This window comes from Acytostelium subglobosum (genome assembly GCF_000787575.1).
Source record: "Acytostelium subglobosum LB1 DNA, scaffold: scaffold14, whole genome shotgun sequence".
Lineage (NCBI taxonomy): Eukaryota > Evosea > Eumycetozoa > Acytosteliales > Acytosteliaceae > Acytostelium > Acytostelium subglobosum.
The window spans coordinates 762,761-775,959 of record NW_012236519.1 but is presented as its reverse complement, the minus strand read 5'-3'; the positions used below and the strand labels follow the sequence as shown (position 1 = coordinate 775,959).

General features: G+C 45.5%; 5 protein-coding genes across 5 annotated transcripts; 1 reads left to right on the top strand and 4 right to left on the bottom strand.

Annotated features, from left to right (window-relative positions):
* Positions 1–410: 410 nt before the first annotated feature.
* SAMD00019534_073290 (hypothetical protein) lies at positions 411–2,281 on the bottom strand (the record flags this gene model as incomplete). The annotated part of the gene is made up of 4 exons (XM_012897736.1): positions 411–1,530; positions 1,647–1,907; positions 1,981–2,123; positions 2,225–2,281. 4 exons carry the CDS (start codon positions 2,279–2,281, stop codon positions 411–413), a joined length of 1,581 nt encoding a protein of 526 aa, XP_012753190.1.
* A 909-nt stretch (positions 2,282–3,190) lies between these two features.
* SAMD00019534_073280 (hypothetical protein) lies at positions 3,191–4,048 on the bottom strand (the record flags this gene model as incomplete). The annotated part of the gene is made up of 2 exons (XM_012897735.1): positions 3,191–3,414; positions 3,481–4,048. 2 exons carry the CDS (start codon positions 4,046–4,048, stop codon positions 3,191–3,193), a joined length of 792 nt encoding a protein of 263 aa, XP_012753189.1.
* Positions 4,049–4,813: 765 nt separating this feature from the next.
* SAMD00019534_073270 (hypothetical protein) lies at positions 4,814–8,099 on the bottom strand (the record flags this gene model as incomplete). Its single annotated transcript, XM_012897734.1, has 4 exons — positions 4,814–5,191; positions 5,268–5,386; positions 5,453–5,746; positions 5,807–8,099. The coding sequence occupies 4 exons, from the start codon at positions 8,097–8,099 to the stop codon at positions 4,814–4,816; spliced, it is 3,084 nt and encodes a 1,027-aa protein (XP_012753188.1).
* A 1,627-nt stretch (positions 8,100–9,726) lies between these two features.
* On the top strand, positions 9,727–12,545 carry SAMD00019534_073260 (hypothetical protein; the record flags this gene model as incomplete). Its single annotated transcript, XM_012897733.1, has 2 exons — positions 9,727–10,856; positions 10,934–12,545. 2 exons carry the CDS (start codon positions 9,727–9,729, stop codon positions 12,543–12,545), a joined length of 2,742 nt encoding a protein of 913 aa, XP_012753187.1.
* A 123-nt stretch (positions 12,546–12,668) lies between these two features.
* SAMD00019534_073250 (hypothetical protein) lies at positions 12,669–13,106 on the bottom strand (the record flags this gene model as incomplete). Its single annotated transcript, XM_012897732.1, has 2 exons — positions 12,669–12,770; positions 12,858–13,106. 2 exons carry the CDS (start codon positions 13,104–13,106, stop codon positions 12,669–12,671), a joined length of 351 nt encoding a protein of 116 aa, XP_012753186.1.
* Between the last annotated feature and the right edge of the window lie 93 nt (positions 13,107–13,199).

Here is a 13,199-nt window from a genome sequence, read left to right as displayed (position 1 = left end):
TGGCTCTTCTTCTCAGCTCCTCCTCCCCCTACTCTTCATTAATCCACCATACCCTCCTCCCTCCTTTCATCGTCTCTTTCTCTTCTTTCTCCTCCAGGTCCATTCATTCATTCAGTATTCAGTATCTCCTCAGTATTATCACCTCGACTTTGACATCGATTGACAGTTCAGTTCTGCTCCGCTTCCAATCAGTCCCCTCCCCTTCTCATCCTCCATTCATTCAATTTATATATCAATCACACACTGGCTGTGGCAGCCAACACAACAACAAGTCATGCTTGGCATTGGTGATGGTTCATCAAAGCGACAATAAATGGTATCAATGTTGACGACCCTCCCGCAGTAAGGCAACCAGTCAACGAAACAAACAAATGATTAAGTTACGCAATGTTTATAATTATTATTATTATTTAGAGCTTTCTCTTGACACCTCCGGCAGCTTTGGCTGGAGCAGCGGCGACAGAAGCCTTCTTTGGAGCTGCCTTTGAATCGGTAGTAGTGGTGGTTGGAGTTGATTTCTTGGTGGATGTAACGGTGGTGGTGGTGGTCTCGGCGGCAGCTGGAGCGACAGCCTTCTTAACAACAGCCTTCTTGGCTGGGGCAGCTGGGGAGGCGACTTGCTCAGCAGTCTCAACAGCAGCGGTGGCAACCTTCTTTCCGGCAGCAGCCTTCTTGGCTGGTGCTGGTGCCTCCACGACTGGGGCAACAACAGCAGCTACTGGGGCAGCCTTCTTGGCAGCAGCAGGCTTCTTTGGTGAAGCCTCCTTTGGGGCCTCAACAACCTTCTCAGCAGCAGCAGCACCCTTCTTTGGTGTCTGAGCAGCCTTCTTTGTGATGGCTTCCTTTGGAGCCTCAACCTTCTCCTCAACTGGGGCAGCAGCGGCAGCAGCCTTCTTAGCACCCTTCTTTGGGGTGGCTTCCTTTGGAGCCTCAACGACCTTCTCCTCAACTGGAGCAGCACCCTTCTTTGGAGTCTGAGCAGACTTCTTTGGTGTGGCTTCCTTTGGAGCCTCGACAGCCTTTGGGGTAGTCTCCTTTGGGGTGGAAACAGCAGCGGCAGTAGCAGCAGCCTTCTTCTTGATGATTGGGGTAGTTGGCTTTGGTGGCTCAACAGCAGCTGGCTCCTCAACAGCCTTCTTGCCCTTGACTGGGGTGGTAGCCTTCAGCTTCTTCTTTGGCTGCTCCTCTGTGATGATTGGTTCCTCAACCTCCCCCTCCTCCTCGACCTCCTCCTCGCTAGCCTCCTTCATTGTCTGGTCAGCCTTCAATTGGCTAAAGATTGGCAAGTTGGGTGACTCTTGGGTCTTGACACCAATCGATCTGAAACTGTTGATGTTGTCGGCGTAGTGTGATACGACGGTCTTGAGAACAAACTCAGCGTTGGCCTTGAGATTAGCTGGGCTCAGTGAGATATCACCGACGTGAGCAGTGAAGCCCTCTTTGCCGAGCAACTTGATCTGAGAGATCCTGTTGGCATTCTTTAACTTTGCAATAGTCGAGTCCATGGTGAGATCCATAACCAAAGGTGTCCTGGATTGATTKGAATTGATTGATTGAGTGACCAGATGGATGATTGGTGATTGAATGATTGATTGAATGATTAGTTATGATTCCATGAATAATCGCCTTCGAATGGATTAACATACTTTGCTCTAGATCCAAAGAATACTTTGCCAAGTCCCTTGTGGAGGACGTTGTAGAGTGAGCTGTGTGCAACAAAGAGGTCGTATGAGTCTCTGAGCTTGCGCTTGTCAACAAACTGACGGTACTCTGAGAAGATCTCGTTGATGGTCAACACCTTGGCGGTGATGTTGGCGGCGGCGAGCTTCTGCTCGATGGCCTCCTTGTTTGCAACTGGGACAAAGACACAGATGTCAACCTTTGACTCTGATGCATGTGGAAGAGTGCTAGATATGTTATGGTATCATGATGTTAGCAATGATGTTCAATCACTCATTCGTTCATTCATTGATGACATACACGACCAAAGGCTTAGTGGAGTCGAGGTGGTATGCTTTGGCTGGGAGGAAGCTCAACTGAACAGAGCTGACATCGCTATCAAACAGTGCTGTATCATTCTTCTTCTGTGAGAACTTCTTGAGCTCAGTCAATGCCTTGACCATCTATTTCATTCAATAAAGTAAGCACGTAACATGTCAGTATCAATCAATGGTCATTCAATCATTCTTTCTTTCAATCATTCGATCATTCGCTTGATACTTACAAATGGGATGCATTGCTCGATGGTTGCTGGAGTAGTAGTGACTGTTGTTCCGACCATTGTGTATATGTGGTGTATGTAGTGAGGTGAGTGTATGTTTAAGTAATAAAGTTATAAATTACTTCTGTGATATGTGATAGAGACAATAAAGAACGTTCATTGAGAGATCAAAAAACGACACGTCTTTCAAAGTTTGTGTCGTTCGTTTCAATTGTTGTGTGAAATTAAAATTAAATTAAAAATAAACAAAAAACAACATTCCTTAATTTGAATATCAGTTTGATTGGATTGGATTGGATTTGATTGGATTGGTCCTTACTTCTAAAGTAGAATTAATAATAAAAAATAATAACTGTATATATTTAATTCAAACAATCACAACAAATAATAATGACAAGGTCTAAAACAATATTTAATATTATTTTGGTATTTACTATTATTTCATTAGGTATACTGATCACTGGAATAGTTCTATATTGTAATGAAGAGAATGAAACAGTGACAACTAAATGTTTAATTGCAAATTACAAAGTAGTTGAAAGTGTATGTGGAGGACCAGGTCCTCGCCAATCATCACGCTTCCCCATATTCAGTGATAGTAGACCAATTAGAGTATATTTCGAGTGCTACATGTGTCTGTTCACCTTTGATCTCGAGTATGAAGGAAAGAATTACACAAATTCACAGATAGATAATTCATATTGGGCAACAGATCCAACATTAGGAGAGGAGATATGTCAGAGTAGGACTTCGATCACATGTTATTACAGAACTAGGCATCCTGAGACTGTGGCATTAGACGACTTTAAACAAACTGCAATCGGATTCATCTTAACAGTAGTATTCTCAATAGTATCATTCATATCATTATTATTATTATTCATATTCTTTATGTATCCTTGATCAATCTTAGGACATTGTTGCTTGGTTCAAAGTTTAGTTTTATTTAAATAAATTAGTTAGATGAAATTATATTATTAATATTATTAATTGATTGATTAACAGGAGTATCATAAGGGTAGCCAAAGTGGGTGTTGCAAAGATAGATGGTGCAGATGATGGCAGGACACATCCAATATCACCCCAGACATTGAATTGATCGTTGGTGTCATAGGAGGATCCACCAGATACCTTGTTGATTGGATACTCAATGACCTCGTCAAAGATTGATGTTATACGTAATGTGAAGTTGCCTGGAGTATTGATTGTTGATGTGAAGTAGTTGTAACGCTCACGTGGTAGATCAACATATCCCATACTGCCTCCAACCTTGATTGCCAAAGACTTGACAGGAACACGATGATTATAAACTAGGTATTGAGCCCATCCTGGCATTGATCCAGCTTTGACCTTGATCTTGAGGTTGCCACCAAAGTCACAAGGTACCATCGTAAAGTTCAGTCCAAGGTAGAAACCCTTGACAATCTCACCAATCTCATCAAAAGCTGGTTTGTTGAGATCAAAGTGGATGTTGGGTCCAGAGCACCATTGTACGTTGTCCTTGGCTGGGCACTCATCTGTAGCTATCACTGTGATGGTGCCTGATGGGCCGGTCACTTTATAACATGATCCACAGGCTTGGGCATCTTTGAAGTAGGCGGTATTTATGGCAACTATATTGTTGGTCTTGGGTCCAGTATCACCAAATAATGGACCATAATTACAGGCACCGGCATCTGGTGTGTCATAATATGTTATGTCACAGTTCTGTTGGGGGTCTTTATCATCGTTCTTGGAGCATGGGGCAAAGGCATTGGCGACATGTTGTAACAATATGATACAAAGTAGTATATTGATAATGTTTGATTGATTGATTGGTTGCTTCATTTTTTAATGAATGTATTTACAAATACAACAACAAATAAATAAATAATAAATAATATTAATAATAGTAATACAGATAATTGATTGATTGATTGATCTGAATAGTCAACAACTACATGTATTGACTTAAGTACCTGATCAGTCGTTTGTAACTCATCACTCAATCACTTGCTCAATCACTAATTCAATGATGCGCTACACAACCTCCACCTTGTTCAAATTGACGGTTACCGTTACATCTTAACGAATGATATTACATTGTTGACCACCATCTTAGGCCTATCTCATCCATCAACAGGCTATTGTCATTGTCACACATCCACAAGGCCGAATTAGTGGTAGTGCCTCTATTTTTGTCTTATGATCATGTGATGTAGAGTGAGTGTGTTTGTTTCCAGTGTGTGTGATTGTCAGTAATAGTGAGTGAGTGATCAGAAGTGAGGTGCCATGTTGGTTCAAACGTGTTGTTCTAAACAGCCTTTTCAAGACTGAATGGTTAACCCCAATATCCTGTGATCGGGCTGTGTAGTATGTAATTACAATGCAATAATTGGTTGAGATTGATTGCCAACACTCATGTACCTATTTCCAAGATCACCTGGCATCATGTCGACTTGGGCCTGGAACTGAGATGCATTGGGAGATTGTAGTTTTGTGGAGCAGCCCAATGATCATCATCATCATCATTGTTGTGTAAATTATTTTTTATATATTATATTATTTGAACAAAAAGTTTGAATGGATTGGCGCGCGACTTTCCATTCCAAATTAGTACTCTTCATTCTTGATCTTGTTACGGTTCTCCTTGATGATGAATTGTATCTTGGCCACTATCTCCTCAGAGTCATGTGAGTAGAACTCGGACATCTTGCCATCCTTAAACTTGATGTAGAAACTATTGGGTTTGTTCGAGTTGGTTCCAACCTGTATAATATCCTTCATCGGTTGTATAGGAGTCTTGAGTCGTGATGAACTGAATGTCCTTCGTCTCAATGTCTTCTTTGGTGTAAGACTACTACTATTACCAGATTGTCCACCATTACCACTGGGCTCAGAAACAATCGAATGTATTATCCTATCCTGATCAATGCCCATAATCCTATTCGTTGATATTCCAAACTTGTTAACTTTGACAACATGATATTGCTACATTGATTGATTGGTCGAGTGTGTGGTGTGAGTGTATATCTTGATCATATATCTGATCGTTGGATATACATACCTTGAACTCACCAGCAGTGTCTGGCGTGAAGAAGAACATTGGTCCAAGTAACTTGGTGATGGCCCTTGGGGCATTTCCAGACTCTGCCACCACTGATGCTGACTTTGGTATACTTGATTCTAGTGATTGATTGATTGAGTGAGTGATTGAGCGAGTGAATGATTGACCAATCAGGATAACTTTACTAACTTGGTTGTGTATCAGTTTGATGTCTCCTACACCCAACTCCTCAAGTGTGATGGATTCGTCATTAACAATCTCATTGTTCATCAACATGAATACACAGAGATCTTCAGACACCTTCTCCTTGCGACACACCAATGACTTGATCGATGTAAGTGATGCCTTTGGATTGTAAGGCACTGCAATCGAGTCCTTGCCACCTGGCTTGCTGTTAGGTGTCTTCTTCTCCCCAATATGTGTCAGTGGTCCCGAGGCCACAATGTGTACTCTAAATATAGTCGGGGGCATTGATTGATCTGTATGTGTGTTAGTGGAATGATTCCAATCACTCAATGGGCTTGTTGCCATGAACTTACCAATGTTTGTGTAGTTGAGGTTCTGAGTGAGGGCAAAGGTTGAGCATTTGATCTTGCGCATCTCGGTGGTCCGATCAAGTGTGGCAATGTCGTTGTCAATCTCGCCATAGTCGTTACACTGGCGTAGCGAGTAGTACTTGGCATTGAGTACGGTAAGGAAGCCAAAGGATAGCTCGTTGTCATTGTTGAGACTTGGGCTTTGTGGTACAGTCTCTGCAGATGGCGTCATGACTGGTGTGGCAGTGGTGGCTACATTGTTGTTGTTGTTGTTGCAGTGTGGACCACTTCGCGAGTTGCCGCCACTTGAGCCACCGCCGCTGCTGAACGAGACTGGCGCTGGAGACACGGGAGACAACATCTCTGTGCTGTACGATAGGATCTTGCGTTTCTCGCGATGGCATAGCTCGAGCACATCGGTGACCACTTTGTCTACGGTGGCATCCTCGTCCACGGCCAGCTCAACCATGGACTGTGGTTGAGTGGGCACAAACACGCACAGTTGTATCTGTTTGGCGCCGACCCATGGCAGAGAGTTGTAGTGACCGCTCATGGACTGCGCGCGTCGTTGTGATGAGCGTACTGGTGTGAACATGCGCGGGGAGTTGGTAGAGTAACGTGGTGATACCTGCTTGGACGCCACGGGTGACTTGAGCAGGTCAGTGTTGATAGATAGATTGTGAATGTTCTTGTTGACGATTGTGGACGGGGTGGTGGTCGTGGGTGGCACTGGTGGTGGATTGTCCAGGATGGCGGCCACAGCTGCGTCCACTTCGAACATTGTGTCTGTATCTGGGTCGGACGTGCTGGTCTCGTCCAGGTCATCCAAGTCAGTGAGATCAAGGTCATCAAGCATTGGCCAGCGACGTGGGACACGCTCCTTGACGAATTGGAACTGGGTGGTTGGCAGCGCCAGAGGGTCGGGCTTGGCAAAGGTCACCAATCTGGGCAAATTATTGTTGGCAAGACCTCCGCCTCCTGCTTGTGTCTGCTTGGCGGGTGCGTTTCCAGATGATGGCGCGCGTTGTAATCGTGCACCTGTCGCCGATGATCCCAATGGGTTGGCCGCAGCACTACCACCTCCTCCTCCTCCTGTGGCCGTGGCATTGTTATTGTTGTTGTCACGGCTCTGTGTTGACACCTTGTACACACTATACATATGAGACAGGTCCTCCTCTTCAATAGGCAGGTAGGTCTCAATGGGTGAGGCAGGATGCTGAGCATCGCCAGCACATTGGGACTGGGCACCCGTGTGAGTATGGCCTCCAGCCTGATCCTGGAGGATGAACGATAGCATGGCAGCACTCTTTTGAGTTCGTCGTTGCAGTGCATCGTCTGTCATGTTTGTGCGGATTCGAGTGACGGCGATCTCGGTCATCGACCTCTCGAGCCGTGAGAAGCTTATCTTTTCAAAGTCGTCGTCGTCGCCGCAGCCAATATCCATGAGGTCAGGGTCCAAGTGACATTGACGCTCACTCGTTGCCAGTGCTTGCATGGGTGATGGAGACATGGGTGGAGACGAGGGCATGAATGCATTGGACGATGAATCGTTCGGTTCAATGATGATTGATGGCATCAAGCCTGACTCGCTCTCCAATCCCTCCTCCTCCTCCTCTTCATTCAACGAGGGCATGATTGACATCTCCTTCTTTGGTGGCTGGGCGGCTGCGGCTGCTGCAGGGGTTTTCTCATCCTCTAGCCAAGAGCGTAACCCGGTGTTGTTGTTGTTAGACAAACGCGATGTGGACAGCCCAGCCATTAGTGGTGTGATCGGTGATGGTCCCTCAGACATGTCAGACTCTGTAAGTATGAGTGATGATGCGCCAGATAGCTGTGCTGGAATCTTCAGTCTACTGCGTTGTTGTCCGATGGACTGTGGCTTCAGTGCTGGCATTGTTATATCTTGGAGTGGGACTGGGACTGGGGCGAGGAAAGGGGCTGGGACTGGGAGGTCTGGAAGGAGTGCATCGGCCTTTGTTGGCATCTTGAGTGTGGTGAGTAGCCTGTCGATGTTTGATGTGAAGTTGATGGTGTTGGATTGGCCGGTACTGTTTGATGACCTGGATGTTGAGGCCACTGGATCTGGTGATATGAATGTGTTGTTGATGATCCGGTTGCGTGAAGATAGTTGAGTGTTTAGCTCATTTGAGAGTTGTGTGAATACGATGAATGCCCTGTCGAGACATGATTGTATCGATGCATATGTTGAGCAATCTGATGATGCTGGTTGTGATGCTTGTGTTGGTAGTGGTATTGGCAAGGTTGTTGTGTGTCGGATATCGATTGGACGTGCCATTGTAAGCTGATTGGATAGTGATTCCAGAGAGGTCAAGAAGGACTTCAAGTTGACCAAAATAGTTTGAACGGTATCTTGTTCATTGTTGGCATATCTGGAAGCATCATCGACTTGATAGTGTTGTCGCGACTCTATTGTCCTTAGATCACATGTTGTTGTTGTTGTTGTTGTTATTGGATTCAATATTTGTACATCTCCTGCTGATTGATGATGTTGGTGATTATGAAGACTGTCTTCAATCATGTTTTGCAAAAGTTGGAAGTTGGAGGAAGATGGAAAAAGTTGGAATATCCTTGTGGATGGAGAGTTATAAGTTATAGGAATGTAGTAGTAATATTTGTAAGTGGAGTTTTGTAGTAAGATGACGTTGATCAATCTATCAATCAATCAATCAATCCAATGTATGATGTATGTTGGAGACCACAATCATGGTTCATCGATAGGAGGCAGGCACACAAACCCCATTATTACACATCACCTGGTTGTTATTTATGTTGAGGGATGTGTGTGTAAGTGTTGATTGATTCGTTGACTCTAATCAATCACCCAGTCATGTCATCAACACACACTCCACCTTCCATTGTTAAACAGTGTGTGTGTGTCATGGATGAAGGAGATAGATTGGTGTGCCATGGTAATAAGAGCCCTCTTTAGCCTCGTACTCTGTGTGAATGTGTGATAGAATACCCCTACTCAATCAACTTAACCAACACCCTTTTGATGTGTTGAATTAATTAATTAACACTTAACACATGTAAGTGTGTGTTTTGGTAGTGATGGTTTGGTTGAGAATGAGGGGGTGATCCGATCAGACTAAATCACAGATTGATTTGGGATCACTCGCTGATCATTCATTGAACATCTGTAGATATATTAATGTTTATGTGTAAGTGTGTGTTGAAACAGACGGATAAAGATATGTTGTAGTTGTTGTTGTGATGGCAGAGATGAATGGTTGTGATAGGGATAGTCCCACACAATCATTTAGGATAGATAGATACCCACATCTTATTTTGCAAAATAACTTAAAAGATTGCAAAACAAACAAAAAAACGAACGACAAAAACTCGTCATTTTACTAAAGTGCATAGAGTGTTATTACGTGTACTCTTTCATTCATTCATTCATTGCAGTATTGATAGATAGATATATATATAGAGGTACACACATAGATATGGCATCTATGTTACAAGCGCACTCTAGACAGTGCATTAGAACATTGTGTACATCGTTAAAGACTCCTCATTCACCATTCACTTTCACACAGTCAATCAAACAATCACTCAATCATACTCCGTTACAACATTCATCATCATCACTTGTTAACAAGATAACAAGTATTAGTAGTAATAATAATATAAATACAACATCATCAACATTCATTAGATATTATACCTCCTCGACCGCTAATGATGTGACGACGACTACGACTGATGATACCCCCACCAACATCGCACCAACAAAGACAAGACGTAGAAGAGGACCAAAACAACAAAGTGTAGACGCGAGTCGCACAACATCAACTGCCACAACATCAAGTAATATAGACGACATTGCCAACTTCAATGACAACAATATAGCCAACATCAACAACATTGAAGATGAAGAACAACAACCATCTTTAACAATGGACGAGTTAAAGAATTACAAGCAGACAGATGAGGACAAAGAGTTGTTGGATAGTATGCGCAAGTTGATAAAGACAATGTCGGGCGAGGAGGAAGAGACTACTTCGCGATTCGCCGATCTCGACCCATTCAATGACCCCACCGAATTGGAACGCGTTGATGAGCTCGAGCCAATGTTCGACCTGACCGAAGAGTTGTCGCGTCTAGAGGAGATCATGCGCGCCGATGCCTCTGTCTCTGAGGAGTCCGCCGAGAACTTGGCCGACCTCGTCAAGGTGCAGACCGAGTTTGAGCTGCAGGCCACAGAGACAGCACGCAACAACTACCGCTCGCTGGTCAACGACACGTCGCTGATCAATCGCGCGTCTGGCATGAAACCCATCAAGGACGTGATGTACCAGTTCTACACGCCTCTGATTGACAAGACCAAGATAGAGCTGGACAGAATGCGCAAGAGCGAGTCCGAGGAGTTGCTCATCGACATGAAGACCCGCGACGACAACCTGGACAAGATATTCGAGGTGCTGCCCTCGGCGCGTCTCGTGCTCGACTCGCTGCCCCACAACAAGGTGGCGCTGATCTCGCTCAACCAGCTCATGTCGGCGCTGCTAATCGACCCCATGAAGGGCGCCACATTCAACGCAGTGATCGAGTCGATTGGCGAGGCATTGCTGGCCGAGTACCAATTGGCCGTGATCAAGGAGCACGACCGCAAGCTCTACAAGCACATCACCAAACCATACAACGGACTGGTGCTGTCGGTGAACCGCGTGCAGAACGAGATGCGCAAGCGCTATCACAATCTGGCCAGCGAGACCAAGATCGTCACACAGCTTGGCAACTTCATGCTCAAGATCGTCATGGACACATGTCAGGTCAACAAGTACAGCGACAGCGATGTGAAGGGCGATCTCGTGCCGGCATTCTACCGCGATCAGACTTATGAGAATGGTCGCAAGGTGTACGTGGTCAAGTGCCACGAGAGCATATTCGAGATGATTGACGAGGGTCACTTCCTGCGCGAGGCTATGAACGCACGTCTACTGCCAATGGTCACCAGACCACAGCCATGGGTGAATCCCCACGAAGGTTGTTACATGTCCTATCCAAACTTCATCATGAGAGCCATGTAAGTATCCATTTCCCAATCACTACCATGACATGATCATTCTCCTGACGCCACACGTTGTCGCCACTCAACAACAGATCACAGACACAAAGAACATCATTATACCAAGTGGACATTTCAAACATATATGAAGGATTGAATATTCTTGGATCATTGCCATGGAAGACCAACAAGAAGGTTGTGGACGTGATTGTCGAGGCATGGGAGGCAGGCGGCGGAATCGCCGAGTTGCCAAGTCGTTTCAACTTTGAGCAGCCAGTGGCGGCCGACCCAGAGAAGCTTACAACAGACCTCGAGATGAAGAAACAGCACAGCAAGAATGTCAAGAAGATCAAGACGCTCAATGCCAACCTCCACTCACTGCGTTGCGACACCGTGTACAAACTCAACGTGGCAAAGCAGTTGCATGACTACAAGTTCTACTTCCCCCACAACATCGACTTCCGTGGTCGTTCCTACCCCATCCCTCCACATCTCAATCATATGGGTTCAGACCTCTGTCGTTCGATGCTGCGCTTCGCCGAAGCCAAGCCGCTGGGCGCGCGTGGTCTGCAGTGGCTCCGCGTTCAGGTAGCCAATGTGTACGGTGTAGACAAGGTGTCGTTTGAGGACCGTATTGCCTTCACCGAGGAGCACATGGACGACATATTCGACTCTGCCGACAACCCTCTAAAGGGTCGCAAATGGTGGCTCAAGGCCGACAGTCCATGGCAGACACTTGCCGCGTGTATCGAACTGACCGACGCCTTGCGTAGCCCCAAGCCCGAGGAGTTCCTGAGCTCGCTGCCCATCCATCAGGATGGCACTTGCAATGGCCTTCAGCATTATGCTGCACTCGGTGGAGACGAGATGGGTGGTCTAAAGGTGAACCTGCTGCCGTCGCCCAAGCCCCAGGATGTATACAGTGGTGTGGCTGTGATGGTATCCAAACTTGTACATGACGACGCGCTGACTGGAAACAAGTTGGCACTGATTCTCGATGGCAAGATCGAGCGTAAGATCATCAAGCAGACTGTCATGACCAGTGTGTACGGTGTCACATACGTTGGCGCCAGACAACAGATCGAGAATGCACTTGCGGACAAGTACAATCTGACCGATGACGTCGCCTTCGCCGCATCATCCTACATTGCCAAGCTGACATTCAAATCACTGGACCAAATGTTCCTTGGTGCTCGTTCCATTATGTCATGGCTGGCACAGTGCGCCGGAACCATCTCGCGTGATACTGGAGAGTGCGTCTCATGGTACACCCCACTGGGCCTGCCAGTCGTGCAGCCCTACCGCAAGGGTGGCAAGCAGCGTGTGCGTACGCTGGTGCTCGACTTCCAGATGACTGACGATGACGACAGTTTGCCAGTGGACTCGCGCAAGCAGCGTTCAGCTTTCCCTCCCAACTTTATCCATTCACTCGATTCGACTCACATGTTCCTCACTGCGATTCAATGCGACAAGCGCAACATTACCTTTGCCTCTGTACATGACTCTTTCTGGACGCACGCCTGTACCATCGATCAAATGAACGCTCTGCTTCGTCACCAGTTTGTCGAGCTGCATTCCCAGCCACTTCTGGAGCGTCTGCGCGAGTGGTTCATCCATCGTTATCCAACCGTCAAGATCCCTCCACTGCCTAAGCGCGGTCAGTTGGACCTGAGCAAGGTGCGAGAGAGTAAATACTTCTTCCATTAAAGCATTGACATTCCAGATATCATTAACAATGTGGATGGCCATTAACTGCAAGCCATCCCTGTGATGTTTATATTATTATTAAGAATGAATGTACAATGTTTGAGTGATTGACAGATTGTTCGATCAACCTTCGACATGACTGTTGTTATCGTTGCCTTTGCTAGTACTTTCGCCAGACTCTAGTTTACTTATCTCTATACCTTCTCTCTCCATCTTCTTCTTTTTCTATAAATCATTGATTGATTGTATGAGAGTTAGATGATGAACATTGAGAGTTGGCTGAGTGAGTGAATGATCGTGATGATTGATTACCTCTTCTTGCTTCATGTTATGTTCATCTAAATGGAATTGATACTTTGACTCTGTCAATCCGAATAGGTCTGCTAAAGTCTCACCAACATATACAGCGCCAGCATACACTCTTCCAACTCCATATATCACTGAAGACAATACTACATTCTGTTGTTGTTCTTGTTGTGGTTGTTGCTGTTGCTGTTGCTGTTGCTGTTGTGGCTGTTCTGCACCGACAGGTGTAACTGTAGACTCTGTTGATGAGGACATAGTTATGTATAAGTAGTACAAAGAGATAATTGAATGAGTGAATGAGTGAAGCTAAATGTACTTGACTCGGGTGAAGGTGGGGTTGTTGAGGAT